At 44.3% G+C, this 23,892-nt stretch overlaps 1 protein-coding gene across 1 annotated transcript in view; it reads left to right on the top strand.

Moving 5' to 3' along the window:
* The first annotated feature begins 5,551 nt into the window (after nt 1–5,551).
* Nucleotides 5,552–23,892, top strand: part of LOC119649480 (titin) — a 189,421-nt gene continuing 171,080 nt past the window's right edge. The window contains exon 1 of the mRNA XM_038051649.1: nt 5,552–6,793. Within this exon, the coding sequence (XP_037907577.1) occupies nt 6,758–6,793 (36 nt within the window). The 5' untranslated portion in view covers nt 5,552–6,757. The remainder of the gene's footprint in view (nt 6,794–23,892) is intronic.

Here is a 23,892-nt window from a genome sequence, read left to right as displayed (position 1 = left end):
TTGTACATGATGTTCCATAGTAGTGGGCCCAATACGAAGCCCTGCGGGACACTTGCGGGGTCCGTCATCGATGTCATACCAGAGCCTCCTTTCAGCTAAATAACTATCAACGATAGCAGCAAGATATGCGGGAATACCAACCTTTGCTAGTGATTTGCTAGTGATTTGCGTTTTTCCCACAGTGTCCAAAAGACATGTGGGTCTGTACGAGGATGGTTCACCAGGAGGTTTTCCAGGCTTAGGCAGAATTATCACCTTTTGCCGCTTCCATGTCGCTGGAAATATCCCCTCTGACATGCACGCTTCGAACAAATCAGTGAACATGTGATTGGCGGAGATGAACGGCTTCTGAACCGTCCCGTCACGATTCTATAAGCACTCCCCCACGGGTTTACTTTCGCTTCTGGGCAGAGCTCCTTACAGCATTTCCTCTTGCTTCGCTGGATGGCGAGCTTGAAAGTTTAGCGGGATTTCTTATCGGTGCACCCTTTTTACTCCTCATCGATTGTACCTACCGCCCCCTGGTCCTTCTGGTTTGATGGCAGGCTGATCGAAGGCTGGTCAGTTCACCATTCCACCAGTGGTCTTCTATTGGGGAATGAGCACCTCCTAGGCATTGATGGGCCACATGCTTTGACGATGTATTGGCCCACATGGACAACTCTTTCCGTAGAGGCTCCCACTTTACTAGGTTGGTTTACTCATACCTCTATGAAAGTCTGATGTAATCCTGTGTAGTCCTTGCTGACGCACCGGTATATACCGCGCCGTACGCCTCCTTGACGGTTGATGACAATTTCTATCAGGGATTCGTAGGTGGTCTCTTCAAGTAAATCCTGAGGGACCCTGCAATGATTAAGGTTTATTTGAATAAACCTCATTTTCTCATTGCAGTTGCCTTCCTAAATTGCGGACAGTTACCACTTCCGGCAATATGCAGATTATCTTGTCCCTCTTTTACTTTGCACAGTTGGCATTTGGGGTCCCTATTGTACTCCCTGGCAATGTGGCCTTCCGCAAAGTCATTAGTTTTGCCTACACTGTATCTTTTCAGTTCGAACATGAGATCCCTCTCTGGTTTCTGGATTCTGTTTAAATTTCCACTCAGAAGGTCGGGATCAGCTTTGACCTTTCTGAGTATCTCCGCATAGGACAGATTGCTCTTACTGGAGATAATAATCGCATCTGGACGAGTTCGCACTTTTGTTTTGCCCTTCGCTTTTGTGCTGGTAACTTTGGTCCATTCATCGTTTTCGTTCGTTTTGGGCTTCGCAACGCTGGCCGACTTTCCTAGATTCGCTGCATGCTTTTCTCCTTCTGAACTATCCGTGCTGGTCTTCTGAATTGCTTGTTCGCTTTTTTTCTCTTAGGCGCCTGCCAATTATTTCAAGGATCCCCCTCTTTTTCACGCATTTGTTTATTTCGCCGTGATTTGATGGCAGTAGGGTTAGGCGTCACCTGGGTCGCTTTTGACACTGTTGGCACAGCAGGATTCGGTGTATCCTTCATACTCTGTGATCTATTATAGAGGACCCTAATAGCCCTCACCATATTCTTTATGCCTTGGTACACGTTGTGCGGGTCCTTGATTAACTCGGACAGCTGAACTATTTTTGCCCTGAGTTGGTTGAAGGGTACTTCCTCCGGATTGGGACTCTGATCTCTATGAACCACGACAGGGTTGCTCCTTTTAAATGCTCTTTCAATTTTGGGGTTTATTGACCTTGCCTGTACCTTATCCTTTACTGTCTTTGACATTGGATCTCTTTCTTGGTGCTGGAATACATCCTGCCGTCGCGCATCTTGCATATATGCGGTGGGTGTTATCACAGTTCTAGTCGTCCAACGATCTGCTTCTAGTTCATTTTGGTTGGTCTTGTTACCGGTGTTTTCGGTGAAGTCGTATTTCGCTTGACCACCTCCTTCTCCAGATGCAAATCATTTGTAGCATTATATGCCAAGGTGGTCAAGTTGTCCACCACCGAGGCACTGCGGTCGAGGGATATCGATGACCGGAAGTCCGTTTGCTTACTTCCAAAAGCCGCGGGTGTTCCGAGTCCATGCACCGAAAGTTTCCCCCTTCTCACGTCTTCCATGTCTTTACTGTCTGTCTGTCTGTCTGTCACAAGCATTTTTCTCGGAAACGGTTATAGCGATTGACACCAAATTTGGTGGAAAGGTGGGACCTGTGAACGCTCATGCATACAGTGAGTTACATTATTCTACGTCGAATTTGAGGGGGGGGGGGTCCCTATACATGCAAAAAGGGGGGTGTCAATTTTTTCACCAAATATAGTCATGTGGGGTATCAAATGAAAGGTCTCGGGTAGTAGTTTCTGAAGATGGTCTTAGTTTCGACATTTGTTTGAAAGGTGAACAGTGCGGGGTATCGAAAGTGATTATTTCTTTCTCGGACTTATTCACAGAAAGTATCCAACCGAAAAATCTGAAAGTAACAAGGTCCTAGCCAAGGATTATTTTGAAGGATACAATTTTAACCTAAGGAAGTGATACATTTTTATTGGGTTAATTAAGTTAATTTTTTATTAATTGGAGACTTTAGGCATATAAAATTATTGAGTCTATTCTAATGCTAGTTTTTTTTTTTATGGATGGAGGAAATCTTAGAAAAACGCTGCTGCGCCAGGGTGCAGCAGTGTGTGGGATTCACACCCACTAAAACCACCCCCACTCTTCCGCCCCTCCCCGCGGGACCACCGTGAAGTATTACTTCGCGGGGGAGGCTCTGGTTCGCTATACCAGCTCGTCCATGTCACGTCTCCGTCGCGCCGCCTTCCGAGCTCGATCCAACTCCAGGAGTTTTGTCTGCACCACGGCTACCGCCTCATTTACCGCCATCCAGTTTTCCTCCGACTTCAGCATCTCTTCCACCAGGTTCGAGGGCTCGATGTCCGCCCCTAAGATGCTGTTCAACCTCCCTTTCTGCTGCAGAAATCTGGGACAATGGAACATAACGTGCTCCGGGTCCTCGAGTGTAGCACCGCATTCAGAACAGTTGGGAGACTCGTCCAACTCGAAGCGATGCAAGTACTTCCTATAGCCACCGTGTCCCGTAAGGAACTGTGTCAGGTAGTAATTCAATTCTCCGTGCTTTCGGTTGACCCATTTCTCGATACACGGGATCAATGTATGGGTCCACCGCCCTTGTCGGAGTTATCCCATCGTTGTTGCCACGTGTCACACAACTCTCTCCAGATGGCTTTTCGGAAATCCGCATTCACCTCGGTTGGGTTTGCCTTCCGTTTTTCGTAGAGCCAGTGTGCCTCGCTCGCTAGAAGATCTATAGGGTTCATTCCTGTGATGACACACACTGCCTCCGTCGACGCCGTCCTAAATGCGCACCACACCCTTAGCGCAATTGGCCGGTATGCCGAATTTAACTTCCTCCGGTTGACAGCGTGGTTCAACGATCCCGCCCAAACAGGGGCCGCGTATAGCAGGATCAACTTCACCACTCCCGCGATGAGTAGCCTGCGACTATACTTCGGCCCTCCCACGTTAGGCATCATCCTTGCAAGGGATGAGCTGGCATTTGCTGCCTTCTCTTGCGTATAATTCAAGTGTCCCTTGAAACTCAGGTTGGCATCGATCATCACCCCCAGGCATTTGACAACCGATTTTGAGACGACCTCACGATTACCAACCTGAATGGTAACCGTGTTGTTCTTCCTACGGTTGGTAATGAGGACCGCCTCCGTCTTTTCGTCCGCCAGGTCCAGCTTGACCATTCGTAACCATGACTTGATGGTATGAATGGCTTCATTTGCATAAAGCTCTACGTCCTCGGGATGCTTTGCAATTGCAACTACCGCCAAGTCGTCCGCAAAACCAATCAGCGTTGTCTCCTCCGGCACGCGAAGGCCAAGCACTCCGTCGTACATTATGTTCCACAGCAGCGGTCCCAATACAGAACCTTGAGGCACACCTGCTGTCACAATGTACTCCTTCGGCCCGTCGTCCGTCTCGTACCAGAGAAGTCTGTCCGAAAAGTAACTCTCGATGAGCCGAGCCAAGTAGCTAGGAACACCCAGTTTGGCCAAAGCGCCCTTAATCCAGCCCCAGTTGGCTGAGTTAAAAGCATTTTTGACGTCCAGCGTCACCAGAGCACAACATTTGCCCATGGCCATTGCATTTCGAGCCAATTCCACGACCTTTGCTACTGCATCGACCGTAGAACGGGCTCGCCGAAACCCATATTGCCGCTCTGAAAGACCACCCGCAAGCTCGATGAACGGGGGCAGCCTGTTGTATATCACCCTCTCCAACATCTTCCCCATGGTGTCTAAGAGACAAATAGGGCGATATGAAGAGGGCACGCCGGGTGGTTTTTGGGGCTTCGGTAGCAACACCAGCTTCTGCCTCTTCCACTGGGCGGGAAACACTCCTTCCGCCATGCACGATTCGAATGTGCTTGCGAACCACCTTGGTCTGGCCTTGACTGCCACCTTCAGAGGCCTGTTCGGAATTCCGTCCAATTCCGGAGCCTTGCTGATCCCAATACGTCTGCAGATTTCCCAAAGTTCCTCTTCGGTAACATCAGGGATCGAGAAGACGTCCTGCTGAGCTGCCAGCTGCGGTTATCTTTCGTCCTGCTCCTGCTGCGGGAAAAGAGTTGTTATTATTGCAACAAGAGCCGTGGGCATGTCACCTGAGGTAATTTTCGCCCGCGGATCTTCTTCATTAGAACTTGGTAGGCTGTACCCCACGGATTCGTATTAGCCTCCATGCAGAGCTTCTGGTAGCATTCCCGCTTGCTTCTCCGAATGGCCTTCTTAAGGTTGCTTCGCATATCCCTGTATTCCTCCTCACGCTGCTGTTGATCCGGCCTGCCCCTTGTCCTGTGGGAAAGTCTCCTCGCTCTAATGCTAGTTAGCGACTCCGTTGAAGGATACGCCTCTTAATACAGGATATTTTTCATTTCGTTGTTGTCTTCTGATTCCACGTATTCGCACACAGCGTATCCATCTGAATGTACGTACTTGAATCTTCAGATACACAAAACTGAAATTTGATTGTAATTCAGCAAGTCAAGGGTCATAGTTAGCGACAGTAGCCTGGAATAATGGTAGACTCAAAGGGAAGTACCTTCAGCGGACAACCGAAGCAAGGAAAGAAGTGATTGTCGCCGGATCGTTCCGTGTAAAGAGACAGTGGCCAAAAAAAGTTGCAGCAAAATCTCCACAAGAAGTTATCGAAGATAGTTAAAAAGAAGCAGAAAAAGAAAACTTACTCGAAGAACGACCCAGCCAAGCCGCGACTTTTCTTGGTGGCTCTTGCGGATCTTAGTGGCCACTAGTGCAGCTGACTTCCATGTACATTTCTCAGGCGAAGAAGTGAAGAAGTGAGTGAAGAAGCAAAAGAAACGTGGTCGGAGTGGAGTCGTAGCCACAGTTGAGTTGTTAAAAAGCTAAAGTATAGTAACGTGTGTGGATTAATTTCTTGCACTTGAAGCAGCTTCATTTGATGTTCTTAAGTCAGATGACGATCGTGTCCTCTCCAGTTTACTTCTGACCATCGTTACGAACGCTTCTATTGAACAGTCGATGGTTCAGCTTAAAATTAAACAAGATATTTTCTTGTAACGACTCATTTCTCCTCAGTTATCTAGTGGAAGTCGAAAAGTTAAATTTAGATTGAATTTTAGTTTCCCGTTTAATCTAAGATTTGGAGCCGGTCGTTTTGGATTATTCGGTTAGAGAGATTCAAGTGAATTTAGTTTGAAATATGAAATAGTCAAAATTTTTAAAATTTCGTGCTGATCCTCGGACTTACTAAAGATCGTATCTAAATATCTAAGAAGTGGTGACTTTTATCTTTTCCTCGACCCAAGTCGAATCGATGTCGAACGGAGTTCAGTGAAAGAACAATTTTGGTCAGGAATTCCAAGTACGCAAGAAGTGTCCGCGTATGGACTAGTACCACAAATTTTAACGGGACAAGGGTTACTTCTTTTGCACTACTGGTCGTTCAGTATATCTGCAAGATATAAGACGAAGAGCAGTGATCATCGGTAGTGATCAGAAGTATTCTGAGCCGGATTAAAGAGCAAATAGCCATCTGAGTGTTGGAAGAAGGAAACCCAAGCAGCGCATACTCCACCACTGAAACGCGGTGTGTTCTTGTGCAGCCCAGCATCCTCTTCTGTACCAGAAGCATCGTGTTATATTCGCTGGAGTTTCTTCGACAACGTACATTCTTTACATGGCGCGCTTTTAATGATCGCGTAAGGAAACCTTGTTCAGTTTTGCATATTTCCAAGAGAAAGATCGTCGCCCAGAAGACCAAGTAACTCTACGTGAAGAACAAGTACTTGCGGCCCGGACACGATTGTGGTGCTTAGTTAACTTTGTTGAACCATCCACCTCTTCGGACGACGAGACCGCGGAGTTTTTTCAAAAGTATCTTAGTCGGTCGTTTTGTTGGTTGTTCATTCGCTCAATGCTAAAGGCCATAATAATAATTTGCTTAATAATTTTTAAATGACACTTACATTCTAGATGTGATATTACCGCAGATATTTAGCTTTTACTAAGGAGTTGGCCCCGTCGACTGGTTGTTCCGTTGGTTAATTTATGTTTGTTATTTACTTTCACGGATAGTATCGAAATTTGTTAAAGAAATTTTTAGTCAATTCGTAAAAAAAGAAAGCCCTGAGCAAGCGATTTGTGGGATTTTTACTCGCTTTTAGTGTTAACGTGATTTCCCGAATATGAGAGTGAGAACGAAAACGGTCATCATGAAGCCGACGAAATTATTATTGCTGTCATTTGTGGTAAGTACTTTTCATAAAATAATTTATTTTTTATTTAATTCGTGATAATTCTTAAGGACGTCTAAAAATTTTCCACCAGAAATAGTATATTTCCTGGTAAAGCCAAATTATTCTACTCTGTTGGGTTCTAATTTTCCACCGCTGGGGTCGAAAATGTCCTTCAAGTTATTTAGAGGATGAGATAAATATTAAAAAAATAATTTCCTACAGGTCAAAAAATTCAGGACATTATCTGTACCCTCCCCAAAAAAAAAACTCAATTCAGTATATTTTTCTTGAAGACTTAGCAGTTTCTCAAAAAGCAGTTTTTTTGCCTGAATTTTCCTTAACCTTCATTTGATGCAAGCAAGGGTATCACACTAAAGATGGTACAATCTTCTAACATCAAAAGTCTTGGCCTTAAATTTTATACCCAGATTCCTCCCCCATCTTCATCACAGTCATCACAGCCTTTGACCTTTGCCAACAAATAAAGTGCAAGGATGTGAGTTAGACTTTCTTATTTGTTCGTATTCTTTAGTATGATCGCTGTTCTTGGTGCCGATTCTAGTGAGATCCCATTGAGGGAAGGGACATTTTTCCGGCCTGGTCCCTGGAAGGAACTCCGGGTCAAATACAGGAACTTGATTTTCTACTTAGACCAGGGTTTTCCTCCCTATGATCCTGTGATAGAGTTACTTATGACAGGTGTCCTAATTATCGCTTTTGCTTCCGATATAAGTTTGGAGAATTGGTGGACCTCGGCGCAAAATCGGGGTGTCTGGAGTTCCTTATTAAGGCGGGCCTTAACCAGATATCGGTTGTTGCGCCGTTGATGATAATGATGATGACGATGATAAGTTTGGAGAGAACGTCTCAAGTAGTCGGCAAGCAAGGATTCACTTAGAAGACTAATTTCCCTAGAGTTAAAATTATGGGGTTGATAGCGGAAAATGATGAAAAAATCACGCGTCCAACCGCTCCCCAGAAATTACACTCTCAACCGAATTTCATTGAAGACTCTATTTCGAATCGCTAAGCGAAAACACAGATATGGTAAATTGGTTTACTACAGCAAGCCAGGAATCGGCATAGGAAAACGAAACAAGATAGTCTTGTGTTCGTCATGCTTTTCCTGTCATTCTAAGGGCCAAAAATGGTCCAAGAAACTGACTAGTACTCCAGACAAATCTCATACACGGGCAGATAGTTGCGAGTGCAGTACTTGGATTCGTCGCGTCTAGAAGAGTTGACCAGAGCCCTCCATATATTTTTCTAAGCTCCTGATTAGCGGGCCAAAGGCCAAAAATGGTCCAAGGAACTGAGTAGTACTTTCAGACAAGTCTAAAATACGAGAAGATAGTTGCGAGTACAGTACTTGGATTCGTCGCGTCTAGAGGAGTTGACCCGAGCCCTTCACCTATTTTTCTAAGCTCCTGATTAACGACCTAACAATAAGCATAGTTGGCAGAAAGCTTAACTCTAATTATGGCTTGTTGAGAGAGGAACAAATCGATGGCGGAGCTCGCCCTGGCTGACCGAACTGCAACCAATCGAATCCCAGGTTCAAATCCCATGACCATGACTGTGTCAGGTGAGGAAAAGTCTTTCCTTTTGATTCTCTCGTTTAGCTTCTATTCTGTTCCGTACCGAGATCGGCTCGTCAAAATTGGATTCGGCACTATCTTTTTTGACCATAGGTTTTCTCCGAACGGAGTCGTGAATCTCTCAAATTGTCAGTTACCGTATCAAGCCAACGCTGTTTCGATCAGGTTTGGGTCGTTTCGCATCGACTTCTTTGTTGCCGAAAGGACCATTTAGATAATTTTGTCATTAGGCTCATTATGACTGACTTCGCATGTGTCAATCGATTGCATCATGTTATACCGCCACTGTACAATATCGTACAAACTTCCGTTAAAAGGTGTGTCTAATAATTAGTCTTAGAATTGGTGCTTCTTTTGTATTCGCTAGAAACAATGTCAAATCTTTCATCATCAACGTCGCAAGAACCGGTATCTGGTCTAGGCCTACTTTAATACGGAACTGCTGACATTCTGGTCTTGCACCGAAGTCCACCAATTCGATATCCCTAAAAGCCGTTTAGCATCCTGGCCTACGCAATCACCTCATTTGAGACAGGGTCTGCGACGTCTTTTTTTCTACCAATTTTTCGGGGTAGATCATCCTCATCTGTATGGATTAAGTGGCTTACGAACCACAACTTATTGTACCGGATTTTGTCGTTATGCAGGCAACGGAATAGTTCATCGTTCATCCTCATGTAGGGGGACAGACATTTTTCGAAAGACTCTTCTCTCGAACGCGGCTAAGAGTTCGCAATTTTTCTTGTTAAAAACCTAAGGCTCTGTGGTATACTTGAGGAGTGGCAAGATCATTGTCTGTTACAGTAAGAATCTTTGAGTGAAACCGTTTTTGAAAACTGAAATAGGCTCTGCTGGTTGCCAACAACCGTGCGCTGATTCCATCGTGATAAGTGTTATCGGTTGTGATTTTCGACCCTAGATAGGAGAAATTTTCAACGGTCTCAAAGTCGTAGTCTCCTACCTTTATTGTCTTCGTTTGACCAGTACGATTCGATGGTGTTCGTTCTTTGGTTTCTGGCGCTGACGTTGCCACCATGCACGTCGGCTTACCTTCATTAATGTGCAGCCCGAGATCTCGCGCCACCTGCTTGATCTGCATGAAGGTAGGCTGTACATGTCAGGTTGTTCTCCCCATAATGTCCATATCGGCAGCGTAGCCCAGTAGTTGGATGGACTTAAAAAAGATGGTGCCTTTCGTATTTACCTCAGCATCACGGATCATTTTTTACAGGGGATGCAAGATAGGGCGTGTATTAATTTCTTCGCATAATATAGTGTAAGTCAGGCTAAGTAAAGCAAACTTTTGGCTACCAATGGATTTATCCTAATTTAACTACAGAGAAAAGAGATGGGTCAATTTTAGACACTTAGTAATACAATTTCTTAAAACAATATGAGTTAATTGGAGTGTTTTTATTTGCGTAATTTTTGATGGTGATACTTCTTTGAGAATGGCCTAACATTTTGACACATCTGAAAGTCCAAGGGCCATTTGACCTACACCTCTGCATTTCCAATTTTTGGCTTGTGTTCCCTCTACCAATTTTCCGGTGATTATAGTAGTTTAATGCCGGCTTCATGTGTTTGCCGCATAATTATTATCCCAGGCCTGGATTTTCCCACTACGGTAGGAAATGATAAAGCGGACGATGAAATCGCTGCTGAGCTTCTAGTCTGGTTGAGGGTGCGACAAAAAATGGAGTCACTTCCAGATATAGATACATCCAGTATATCAAGTCACCGTTGTTTCGGCCAGCCTTTTGGTCGTTGATTAACTTCGATGTTCAGTTAATCTTGGCAAGTGAATTCTCACTAGGACGAATCACGTGACCATACCATCGCAATTTTTCCACAATGGGTACAACCCCATATCGATCACGGAAATCCTTATTGCGGAAATGATTGAGGCGGGTTGCGCCAACATCTTCGACTCCATTGTCACAAGATGACGTTTATTGTTTCTTTTTCGTAGGGCAACAGTAGAAAAACAGAGGGCGACAGAGCTGACGACACTGCGACAAAATTTGGATTTGAGACGTTCCAGACCAATTGTGCTGCGCTAATGGGTGTTGCAAGCTTGCGAAGTTTTCCATTGTCTGATAGTGTTGACCAGTCATCACTATTTTGGCCGACCTTTAGGTCATTTTCCATCCCGGCTTCAGGCTTACAGGCTTGCGTTTCTATTCACCTCTAACATTTGTGTCTACTTTGCGATGCTGTGGTGTCTGATATCTGCGTTGAAGGCAATGCTTAACCTCTCTTTCTCCCCCATGAATCCTGGCATGGCACACTTCTGGCCAACTGGCAGACTCGCCCAATCTAAGGAAGTGTGTGGTAGTTCAGCTCTGTGTGTCTTTGCACAAATTATTCCTTAAAGCAAGAGATTAGTGTATAGATTTACCCTCCTCTGTAGGTGGCGATAATGCACAAGAAGAACCAAAGAGATCACGTCTGCGATGACACTTACTGCCTCACTTGAGACCGTGCTATACACGCTGAATACCTCCAACGCGATTAGTTGATATACTCAGTTCCCGCTAAGAAAACAGGCGCGTATAGTATGGGTGGGTTTCACAACAATTTGATTTGAGCCCTGCAACGTTAAAAATAAAGCAAACTTCATTGGTTTCTTTAACAAACAGCCCAAGGGGTCCTTGTAACTCAACTGGACATCGATCATTACACCTAGGTAATTTACTCATAAATTTTGGTTCTTTTTCCTAACTTTCAATCCGGATGTCGACAGTTGTGTTTTTTCCTGCCCGAGTGCGTCAAATTAACCATGATTTGGAGTTCATTTCCATCTAGTCGTATTTCCTCGGAGTGTTTCGCAACTAGAACTACCACAAGACCAAATGCAAATCCAATCAACGTTGCTTCCTCTGATAGACCAAAGGCAAAAACTCCATCGTATATGTTACTTCCCAGCATTGTCATTTTGCTATATCCATAAATCTATTTTACGAATTTTGTTACTGATTACGTTATTGAACTTCCCCGGGAAATTGACTTACCTGGTAACAAGTTCAAAGTTATCGAAGCAGCACCCCTTAGTGAGGTATAGCGTAGCAACCATACCATACTTACGCGCCATCTTGGCAGAGTAGATTTTCGCTCCTCCTTAATGTGTGATCTATCCACTGCCACTTTCGCCTTCCGATCACAGTGCGTATAAGGGCCAGGCCTGTGTGTCGACCAAGTTCTTCGTGTGAGATAGTATCAGACCAGCGTATTTCGATGACACGGCTCAGACGTGATACTCCCATGTAACAACACAAAGGGAGCACTAGTACAGAACAGTTTCAACTTCATCTTGGTGATGAGATAACTGCATTTCCAGATTTTAGACAGGGCAGCCAAAGCGGATCTAGCACTATTAATGCGTCGGGCAACATCTAGTTCAAAGCCCCCCGTCCGCAGAAACCACGCTTCATAGGTACACAAATTCATCAACGCTTTCAATACTTTGCCCATTAATGCAGATAGGGAGAGTGCGATGACCCGTCAAACTGAGAATTTTGGTTTTGTTGGTATTAATCTTCAGTCCAACTTTACTTGCATCGTCATCGTCCATTGAAAGGTTTCTATTAGTACTTTGCCTGTAATGAAACTGACATTAGCTTTAGCCTAAATTGCAAAGTGCACGAATAAGGAGTCAAATGTACGCACTTAAAGTGAGACAGGACTCATTTTCGGAAACTATCCAACCCAAAAATTCGAAAAACAAATCAAGAAAATGCGCTTAGATGAAATCTAGGCCTCAAAATATGTCCCATTCCGATATCTGCTAAAATAAACTTAATAATAGTAAATTGACAACTTTTGGAAATTTACTGAAAAACCCCCCTTAAATTCATTCTAGCAATATCAGTTCAAAAGTCGCAGGGCAGGTCACTGCCGCTGGCAGAACTGAGCGATTTAAATATCTCAAGTCAATGCTATCAGCCGATGGAGAACTGCGTTATCCGGTTCACATAGGGAAACACAAAACCTTTCATACCTGAAACGTCAAACTTCCGGTTTCCCGACTTGTTTGTCTTAGCTGTTGTTTGTTTCCTGTTTCCTGCGTGTAGGTATCCACACCAGATTTGTTTTCTCCATAATTCCTTTAATGTTTCGCGTTGCCCTTGGGTAGATACAGGGGAATCTATTCCTGCCCTCTGAGGTTTCTTGTTGTTGGACGTTTAGGCACGTTTGGTCCTTCCCTCCCGTTGATTAAGCATTACTGGAGCTAACGACCCTTATAGGTTTCATATCATTGGCATGTGGGAAAGCGAATCTTGGGATCATGCGTCCATCTGGGAATTCCTTGGCAAACATCAGGTTGCTCTGATGCCTGCGGATCACGTGGTTTCCATGTTCGTCTCTGGAAAGATGTACCCTTAACCTCCAAGAGAGAAGAATGGTCAATAAATGGCCACGAGCATTGCAGACCCAATAATATTGATCGACAGATCAGCCATGGAAGATGGATCAAGGAGGAAGGAACAGGGTATTCTCTGAAAATCCGGCCTGTTTCATAGGCCTAACCTCTCGAAAAACTTGCGACTATATTCCAGATGGGTACCTCTGCCTGCAATTTTATTGGTACCAGGAGAATGTTTGCGGCAAAAATGACGAAGTCCCAGCATTTAAATCTGTTCCGATTGTCGGGCAATGTTATCAGTACTAAACAGCAAGAACATATCAAGCCAGGAGGTGCCACCAGTGACGCTGAAATCTAGTCAACTAAACGAGACATTTCTGATGTGGGTCTCTGGGCACTTGAACATCGCTGATAATGAGGAAGTTGACAGACTTTCTCGTCAAATGTCTGGATTCACAATGATGAGACCAGAGTCAGCATTTGGCATCCAGCCCTAACTGTCAAATCTATTTTGAAGGGTGAAATTGCAAGGATTCAAGTAGTCTAATGGAGAAATTTGAACTCTTCCTGTTGAAGAATTCAGGGTCGCTAGGGTGGCATTTTGGTTGTCCTGCGGAATGGAGACTCTAGTAGGGATTTTAAAGGGACAACTTGGAGTGGTGCAGCCGATCGATGAAATCAGATTAAAAAGGCACAATCTCACTACAGATACCTAGCGAAACTCTTTTGGAACTCTTCCTATTACATTCCATCTTCCTTTGTGTTGAATAAGTATCTAAAGAGTTCCTGTATTGCACGCGAATCCACCTGAAACTATCTATCATCTGATTGCATTTAATTACCAATATATAACGAGTGAATGGATCTGATTTATCTAAAACTTGTTTTCTTCTAAGAGAAAATACCAAAAGTCATTTTCTAAACCATCTCTTCACTGTCTACCACAAATGCAGATCCAAGCCTTGGAACTTTCATTGCACTCTCATACGAATTACCGAGCACAAAAGCGCGATGGTGAAACAATGCCCTCACACAATATTGCCCATTTCATTACTGGAAATGCCGAAACAACGCAATAGAAAATATTTTCATTAAATGAAAAGTGCAAGCATGCAACCTATTACTATCATACGTAACTGTTGAAATGACTGGCACTGACCGATTACATGGTACTTTGGGTGCTCGAAACGACTGAGCCTCGACTCGCTTTGGAAAAGCCTCGACATCATCAAATGTAAAAGAAGATGTATGGAAAAAAGATACAGAAATTTAGGTCGAACAATCCAAATTCTTTTACTTTCGATTCGATTTCAATTGAAAAGAAAAGATAAATATCGAAACTTGGAATATTTCACGTGGTTTCCTCTGAATTTGTCGTTCGTGCTTGAAGCGTGGTTTTCATCGGCTCCTAATCTATCGGAAATTACCGGGGTGGCGGTGAAAGATACAATAGAAGCGATTCAGTGAAATATTAACACTAAATTATGAATAAAGATAACAACAAAAGCTTTGTGGGAAAGTAATGTTGATGATATTGTAGTTTTGACCCATGGAGCGCTTTACACAGATTTTGGCACGCTCTTTTCAAATTGGTATTCGCATCTGTAAATTGATTCTATTGATTTCAATGGATCAATTCGATTCCGTTTTTCATGGCGAGTTGAGCAAAAAGCATGGATTTTCCGAAGATTGATGAATATGAATACAAAGAGGGGAAGGGGGAAGAAACTTAGATTGTTTGAATATTTGGAAATTGGGTTTGACCACTACGTCCTATTTGGCCATTCTGGTGATAGTCACAGTGCCTGTGATGCAAAGTAGGAGGAACTATATTGATGTTGTAAACAAGTCGGGAAACCGGAAGCTGGACGCCCCCCGCACTCCTCACCTCTTCAACAAATGTCAGAACTAAAGTACTAACCGAGCCCTTTCATTTGATACCCCACATGACAATATTTGAAAAAAAAATTTTTTCACCCCCCTTTTGCATGTAAGGGGACCCTCACTTAAATTGGATGTACAATAATGTAACTCACTGTATGCGTGAGCGTTCACAGTTCCCACCTTTCCACCAAATTTGGTGTCAATCGCTGCAACAGTCTCCGAGAAAAATGTGTGTGACGGACAGACAGACAGACAGCCAGACGGACGGACAGACAGACAGACAGACAGATAGGTTATTTCCCCAACAGGAGCGGGGTACAAACACTTTCCAGCGTCTCCTGAATGTGACGCCCATTCCACCAGTCACCTGCTGCTGGAGATCTGCAGTCGAATTGGCGACAGCAAAGCCCCGGGTCTGGACGCATACCGAATAAGGCCCTCAAACTTGTCGTCAAATGTAGACCGGATATGTTCGCGGAGCTGTTCGAAACGTGCATGCCCCGGTATCTTTCCAACACCCTGGAAGCAGCAGAAGCGGGTGCTGCTGCCTAAGCCTGGCAAACCGCCAGGGGAACCGTCCTCCTATAGACCTATATGTCTTGTAGACACTATGGGGAAAATGTTGGAACGGGTTATTTATAATAGACTACTGCCAGTCGTCGAGAGCCAAGGAGGCCTTTCAGATAGGCAGTATGGGTTCCGTAAAGTCAGATGAACCATTGATGCCATCCAAATGGTTACTGGCTTGGTCGAAAATGCAATCCACGGAAGGGGTTGTACCAGCAAATATTGTGTGGTGGTCATCCTGGATGGGAGGAATGCATTCAACTCGGCCAATTGGAACCTTATACGAAAGTCTCTGGCGACGATTGATGTCCCCACCTACCTCGCCGCTATTATAGATAGCTATTTGCATGAGCGAACACTCTGGAATAATACCGATGATGGAGCCAAGGAGTACGTTGTTTCCGCGGGTGTCCCACAGGGCTCTGTACTGGGCCCGCTACTGTGGAACATCATGTATAATGATGTGCTTAACCTTCCGGTTCCGGAGGAGGCCACGGTTGTGGGTTACGCCGATGATATAGCACTGGTTGTGGTCGCAAAGCATCTCGAAGATGCTGAGTTGTACTCAAGCGCAAGCAATCAGTATTGTTAAGGCTTGGGTATAGAGTACTGGACTGGCACTCGCTGAGGAAAAGACAGAAACGGCCTTCATCACTAAGCGCCGCAAAAGAAATTACGCCTGTATTAGAATCGGGGATATTATTATCACTTCCAAGCCCCCACGTACTCGAGGAGGGTGATCAGACCCGAGTCGGCAAGGGACTCATCTGAAGTGGCTCTGCCACGAAGCCTCACCGGAAGTTATCTGGTACCATGGGGACCGGGCTGGCTCTGTGAGAGCATATGCTCCAAGAGAATTCGAAGGATGTGTTCTCGGCCCGGTTATTTGCGGTTGGCCCCCTAGTGGGAGTTTCATGGTGGTTGTGGTTATGCCTACATCGCGGGCAGAGCTCCTCGGAGCTCAAGCGTGGAGTTGCGCTCTACAACTCGGGTGCCGTAGCCCTTAGTTGGGCAGAGGTGTTAGATAGGCCTCGCATCCACTGGTATGAATGCTGAGCCTGCACTCAGTATAAACCAGGACCGCTGTGCTAGCATGGCGGGGCTCTGATTGCGGTTCCAAAATCAATCCGTGTCCGAAGAAGACCATGGGATTATGCCTTCATGACGGGTACTCACGTTAAATCCCCCCATCACTTCCAAGCCGGTCATCAAATACTTGGGGGTGATGATAGACGGAAAACTCAATTTCAAGCAGCACACAGAGTACTTGCAAAAAAGCATCCACCACGAGTATGGCTCTCGCAAGGATGATGCCGAACGTAGGAGGACCGCAGCATACTTGCAGGCTGCTCATAGCCAGGGTGGTGAGTTCTATCATGCTGTATGCAGTCCCAGTTTGGGGAACCGCGCTGCAAGTTTTAGGCAATGCATATAAACTGAGTACGGTTTACGGAAGAACAGCCTTAAGGGTGTGTTCTTGCTTCAGGACCGTCTCAGACGATGCAGCGTTCGTCATCTCGGGAATGATGTCAATTGACATCCTGGCAACCGAAATGATGAACATTTATAACACCAGGTCCATCTCTCCCTTATCGCAGGCGAAAAAAGCCGAAAGAGAGAGATACATAAGCAGATGGCAACAGCAATGGGACCAGTCAGAAAAGGGTCATTGGACTTACAGGTTGATCCCTTCCATCAGGGAGTAGCTAGAGAGAAAGCAAGGGGAGATCAGTTATAATCTCAGCCAGTTTCTCACCGGTCATGGACGATACCGTCAATACCTGTACAGGTTTAAATTGGACACCCCACCTAATTGTCCAGACTGCGACGGGGTCCCAGTGGACCCAGCGCACGTTTTCTTCCAATGTCCTAGGTTCGTGGAAGAAAGAAGGAACCTAGAGGAAACTCTAGGTGAACTGCTGTCACCGGAAAATTTTGTCCGGAGAATGGTAACTTGCCAGGAAGACTGGGATGTGATCAATTCCCTGATCGCAGTAATCCAGGAGAAACTGCGAAAAGCAGAAGAAGTGAGGAAGGCGCGGTTACGAACCCCGCGGGAAGACGGAAGGAGACCTAGCTAAAGTAAGCTTACTCCGCCCCGTGATGTAATCCCTAAAGGCGGTTCCACGGGGTAGGAGGGGAGTCGGGGGTGGTTTTAGTGGGTAAAAATCCCACACACTCTGGCGTGCCCAGACCAAAGTCTTTTGAAGATTTCCATCGCCTTAAAAAAAGACAGATAGACAGACAGTAAACCGATTTTAATAAGGTTTTGTGTTTAAACAAAACCTTCAAAAGAACGGGGTTGAAAACTTAATGACTACACACGAAACTGTGCAAAAGTCCTTAATCTGGGACAGTACTTTTTAGCACATCTGATCCACGAATTCTATCTACTTAGCACCATTCTGCGAATAGAGTGCAAAAAGTAGTTTTTTGGGTACTCCTCGGCCCATATGATTCTCTCCTAATAAACCGCAAATCCCATTGAGCTCCGCGAAAATTTCAACTCCCCGGAAAGAAGGTCGTGCGATTTAATTAGCACCTGCTAATAAACAAAGCCGCCCACTTCTTAGCCCCTCGTTTAATTCAACAAAAGCTAAATTCAAGACTGTGTCAAAGTTTTTTTTCCGCACTGCCATTTCGCTGACCACCGTCCATTCAAGCCGCATAATTGCTATTAGACATGATTTTCTACCTGTGGCCTACTGAACGGCGGAATGTGAGCATACGTTTTGGAAAATTTTACGTAGATTGACCATGGCAAAGACCTACAGGTGGAAAGTAACAACGAGTGGATGAATGAGATCTATTAACGGTCATTGAGACAGTTTCTGTATGAAAGTTCAATAGGTCTATTGACAAGGGGTTCAGGTGGGTTTTCGGGAAAAAACCGGTAAACGGTTTCTGGTTGAGTTGAGATTTTTGATATTAGCGTGTTACGGAAGAAATGCCCTCTTGATGACTTGTTTGCCAAAAAAAATCGGTTATGTCTCGTGTGAGTTAGGTGAAAAGATATTTGTTTACTCAAATGAGTGATTATGTGTTTCTAAGAATATGGGCAACGACCGTTGTCACGCATATGCCATTATAGTGGATAGTGCTGAATTCGCCTAGGTAGCAGAGTGTACTACTATAATTAAGAAGACCCAAATATTCCACCTCATCTCCGAAGTTCGTTCTGAATACCACCAAAGAAGAAAATATTGCGCCTGTTTGAAGAAACGAATTTTCCCATCATTAAATTATAAAAATCCTTCCATGATTTTCACATTTATTGGTACAATTTCATTTATTTTATTACATTATTTATCATAGCTTTTATTAAATTTGTTAGGATCGCAAAACCTTTACTGCTCTACGGATCTGACTTTCATCGTCTGGCGGACGAGACTTGAGTCCCTTTCTTTTCCTCTTGATAAAATGTCATTCCTGACATTTGTCACTCCAGTCTTATGTCAGTCCGTCTGCTGTTTCTGCGTCCATTGAATGCAGCGGCGGAGGCGAATTCATAATGGCGCCTAGATTTTCGCCTCCGATGTACCGTCACAAGTATCCTATAATAGTCAATCTCAAATGCTTTTTTTTCCAGAATACTCTGAACTCAGAAATTGAAAGACCAGGGGTAGCTTCCTCGAAACTACAATTTTTAGTTTTAAATGTAAATACATATTCCGGGAGCGACTTAACCCCCTTCATCAGTAGAGAGCTACCAAATTGCGATTGTAAGGTTCTTATATATTTACTCACTAATTACCTAAATTACTTTTAAAATTGCTAATTACCGCGGCGAGTTTTATTAATTTCGAGGGGCAGTTACCTGAATCTGTGTTTAATAACCTCTCTCAAAATTTCTAAACTTGCCTAAGGGTGCAAATTTGTCGTTCGGCTTGCATGACGCAAGAGATCAAGATTTTTCCGTTGAATGAGATGGCCTTCTTCGACTATGTGCGCTGCAATTGATGATTTTATGCATGACTTTTGTCTCCGAACACTACTTACCACTTCCTTGATGTGTTCCTTAAATCTAGTCATTATTAGGCGTTTAGTCTGTCCTTTGTATGCCTTATTACAATCACTGTACGTTTTTCGGTAGATCCCGCTTTTTTCCTCCACTGCCAAAGGATCATTTACGCTTTCCAGTAAATTCCGCAAGGTGGACTCGAACCTATGAATTCCAGTTGAAGCTTTTTTATTCAATTCCTGATGTTTTTAGGATAGGAAGGAACACGGGATGCTTACCTGCCTCGTGGTTGCCTCCTTATGGTGCGACAATTATGTTGTATAGGCATGCCTATTCTTCTTCTTTTTCTTCAGTCTATGTCTCGTTCACAAGCGGGGTCGGCTTGACGTGATCGGACTCGCCTATCAAATGCCTGATCTGGATGCAATCTCGAGGCCCCATCCAGCATACCAACCCACCGTTGTTTCGGCCGGTCGTTTGGTCGCTAACCATCGACTTGGATGTTCAGACCAATCTAGGCAAGTGAATTCTCATTAGCGCGAATCACGTGACGATACCATCGAAGACGCCTCTCTCGCAGTTTTTCGCGATCGGTGTTGCTTGATTTTCCTTATGATCAGCTTCTCAATAGTCTGAGGATTATACCTCTTCTTAATAGCGGTGTCAATAATATGCGGTCGTTCCTTATTGAAGCCGTATTCCGAAAGAGGGTATGCTGGTCAATCGGTGAATCATGCAATTAAGGCTGTCATTTTTTGGGAAATTGTGTGGTGTGAAATTGCTGGTATCGTTCTCTGCGTTGCTGTAGGCTTGCGGTATATCTCGAACTTAAGCTTCCCGCTAGAGTTGACGATATTCAGATCTAGGAAGGGTAGAGCCCCATCCTTTTCTACCTCTAGTGTAAACTCGACTTTACGATGAATCTTCTTTATAGAGGGGATGACTATGTCGATATCGTCTCTTCTAACCATCGCAAATAGGCCATCTGCATACCTAAACTAAAACCTATTTTAGGCATTAATCCCTTCGAATCAATTTCTTCTTCGATTGATGACATGAACCTTTCGGTGAGTGAGGCCAGTGAGAGTGCCCCAACGTTACTCCCGAAGTAGTTTTGTGGAATCCATCCCGAAACCTAGAATAGTTTTCGTTCATACAGAGCCTGGCGAGGTTTGCATAGATGTGAACTGTTCTTTTCCATTCCGGGGCAGATTCAAGCCCTCTTTCACTGGCGTGTTGGGAAACAACTCAGATACCTGTAGAAAACTATCAGAAAACTAAAAGATGGGTTCCTGTCCTTTTTAGGGTCGAATGTCTCTTCTGAAGATAGTTATTTTCGTTTCATTGGAAAACGCAACTTTATTACAATAATTTCTAGGAGTCTATTTTGAACAAGCTGCCAGAGTTATTCCGATACGTTGTACCCACGGGAGAGAACCACACCCTAGATGCTCTCCTCAAGGATAGGTGACTGTGGCGCAGAAATTTACCAAAGTCTCACGATAAGCCCAACCCCGAGACGACCAGTAACAGAAGACACCCAAGCCCTGAAGTGAGGTAGCCTAGGTTACAGCAACTGTATTGAAGTATGAAATATCCTGGTATCAAGCATTTTGAAACCATTCTCAGAATCGCTGTACTCTGAATTTAAACAAAAAGGCCAGAAAGTACACCAAACCATATTGTTAGGTAATTCAAACACTCGACTCAGAAAATTAGAAGATCCAGCCTACGACGAAATGGTAAGCAAGGCAAGAAACATCGGATTTTACCAAAGGGTTCGGTTTTAAGGTTGCATTCCGGCAATTCCATGGTGAAAAGACCCATAAATTCTGAAGAATCGCCCGCGCTCCAAATGTACTCTTAATTGGGTTTTCACAATTGTAGATACTCTGCAATCCATCATCGGGACTGGTTTCGTAGACTATATCAAATTTTTCGTAGACTGGTTGGAAAATAAACTGTTTGATCACGCGCTTAAGGTTAGACTGGAGAGGACCCCAAGCCAATACTTCTAAATCAAGAGAGGACGCCAGCACAAGCTCGTAAGACCGTGACCACTATGGGAAGGACAAGTGAAGCAGAATCTAGTCGGCTTAGATGTTCCAAACCATCCCGTAATGTTTACGAAAGGTAGTAGTTCTTCCATCCTACAACCAGAGATCTAGTTGAGGCCTCCAAAGAATTGTTTACCTAGGGTCTGTAACCTGGTTCTAACTAGAGCTGGGTAATCGCAAAAGAAGCTGCTGAGGGTTTCTACATTCTCTCCCCAACTTCGACAATGCGAATTGCGGATATTCCTCCTTTGAGCGCATGGTGCCCAATAGGTCAGTGCTCCGTGCAAATCTCCCATAAGTGTTTGTACGTGTGACCCAAAAACTCGCTCTTGTAAGAGGGTTAGTTTTCTCTAACCTCAGCGCATTCATACCTCAAGAACATGTGGTTTTTGTCTTAAGACTGATCATCTGTCTTCCAAAATCCCTGGATTTAGGGGCCTTTGTAGCTATGGATAGAAAGGTATTCTCGCCTGGACCCCTGAGGTATATTGTTCTATCCCTGTTTGTGAAATGATAATCTTTTTGTTGGACTCTCTTTTTCGTCGGGATGAAAATGGTAACGAGATGGAACCTTGAAGGAACATCGGGTTGGCCGGCTCATATTGCATTTATTCTGGCCTCCATCGTGCGTGCTCATCCTGTTTTCTGATTCAAAATGAGAATATTGGATTCATGCAATTCCCTTTTCAGTTATTAAATTATATTTTTTGATATTCCACCATGGGGAGCCTTTGGTTCCACAAGTGAGAAGATTAGCAGTAGCGGGAAAGATCGAGAATTGAAAGGCTGAAACAGTAGAACCATCGCAACTTACAAGAGCTGAACCGGCCTATCATATAACCAATGACATCTCTATGTTTGTTTCTCCGCTTGCAGGCGAGGGGGGCGTACAGGAGATCTTCACTCTGTTTGCCCCAAATTACGCCTGTTTGGAGGTACAACTCGTTTCCAGAGAGAACGTAAGATTAGTGAAGCTCATGACAGATGTAACAGGGATCAAGGTTACAGATATTCCTGGCTTTTCAAATTCATCGGTAGAGGCTCTGATAAAGGCAATTATAACATCCTTTCCATTGACCAGAGAAGTAATCCAAATATAGGTATTTAAGGATAATACAATTTGTTAGTAAAGTCGAGTGATTTTGATTTTTTAGTTACATAGCTTTTGGAAATCCATCCAACCTAGGTTTTTGTCAAAAATTCGCGTGTTGTTCCGACTCATCTTGTTTGCTTGTGGTGGGGGAGAAGTTATAGTTTCTACGCACTCAGGCCGGGGTGGTACATTATACTTGACACTCCCTTTTAACAGAATATGCTGGATTGGTTAACGCATCACAGGATTTCCGTTAGTGGATGTGATGCTATTTGTCGCCACTGGAGAACATTGACACCGAAATTTTGATGTCTGATGCGTTCATAGGCGGGGCCTAACACAGACGATGTTGCGTGGACTCTGCTTCCTCATTACAGGATGGGCGCGTATCATCTTGAAGAATCTCTATTCCAAACATATGCTCAACTCGTGAATTGTGACCAGTTCGAATATCCACAATACTCCGGCAAATTTTCCTGCTTTTCAGCAGGATAAACTTTGTAGTAAGTTTGTTTGGTTCTGACAAGAAAGTTTGGTTTGTTTAGCAGTATTAAGACCCTGCCCCTGCCATTATAGGTCAATTTTTGATAGCTGCATTGCATTGGCTAACGCACTGACACCCCAATTACTGGTTTCGGTCTAAGCATGGGTAGATCAAACCCTCTTTCGCTGAAGCATCCGAGATTTCATTTACCTCTACGTCACAATAACCGACGACCGGGTACCTAGGGTAGTTCCACCGCATTGAATCTAGAAACAGAGTTCAATTGGTTCTTAAATTCCTGAACTATTTTGGAAGGGATCAAATTATAGTTTGACTATCGCTACAGATTGCGGTACGTCTGCCCATCAACCGTTGGTCAACCACCTAGGATACCGCCCTTAAGATTCAGTCTGAAAGACCGGTGCATATTATCCCGGGGGAAAAGCAAACATCTCGTTCTTATTTGAGGGGTAGGCTCCTGCTCTATAACCCCGTTCTGTTTTTGAGCCATCGGTGCAAAAAATGTCAGTATATTGCTCCACGCATTCTCTAGGTTCGTCCCAGTTTTCTCTTCGTTTCAAGATAACTTCTGCCGTTCTCATTGCAGTGCTCTAAATAAATAGAACGAAGGCCTGCAAATCGAGTAATGCATTTTGAGCTGCGCTGGGTGTTTTGCTCAGGACACCGGTAATACCCAGACACACAGTTCTTTGCAGTGCGGCTAATTTACAGCAAAAACCTCTTTATTTGACCTTAACTCACAATACTATGGAAGCATAAGCGAGCATCGACCTAATGATAACAAAGTATATCCACATTACTATCTGAGACCTACGTCCCCATGTCGAAGCAGGCGAACCGCCTACACAGCCCCTAAGCTGTGAGAGCTCACTTTATCTTTACCTCTACTTGTTTGTCCCAAAGAAGCTTCTTGTCTAGAATAAATCTCAGGTAGTTCACTTCCTCGGAGAGTTGAAAGAATCTATCCTTCACCTCTGGAAGGCAAATCCCATTCAGGAAGCCCATGCCTAAGGTATCAACCTTTCAGTCAGATCAACGGCACGTTGTACATTTCTACATACCATTTAAGGATCTCGCATA

The sequence above is a fragment of the Hermetia illucens genome, chromosome 2 (assembly GCF_905115235.1).
Source record: "Hermetia illucens chromosome 2, iHerIll2.2.curated.20191125, whole genome shotgun sequence".
NCBI classification, from domain to species: Eukaryota; Metazoa; Arthropoda; class Insecta; order Diptera; family Stratiomyidae; genus Hermetia; species Hermetia illucens.
This window is presented reverse-complemented; position numbering and strand designations above follow the sequence as displayed.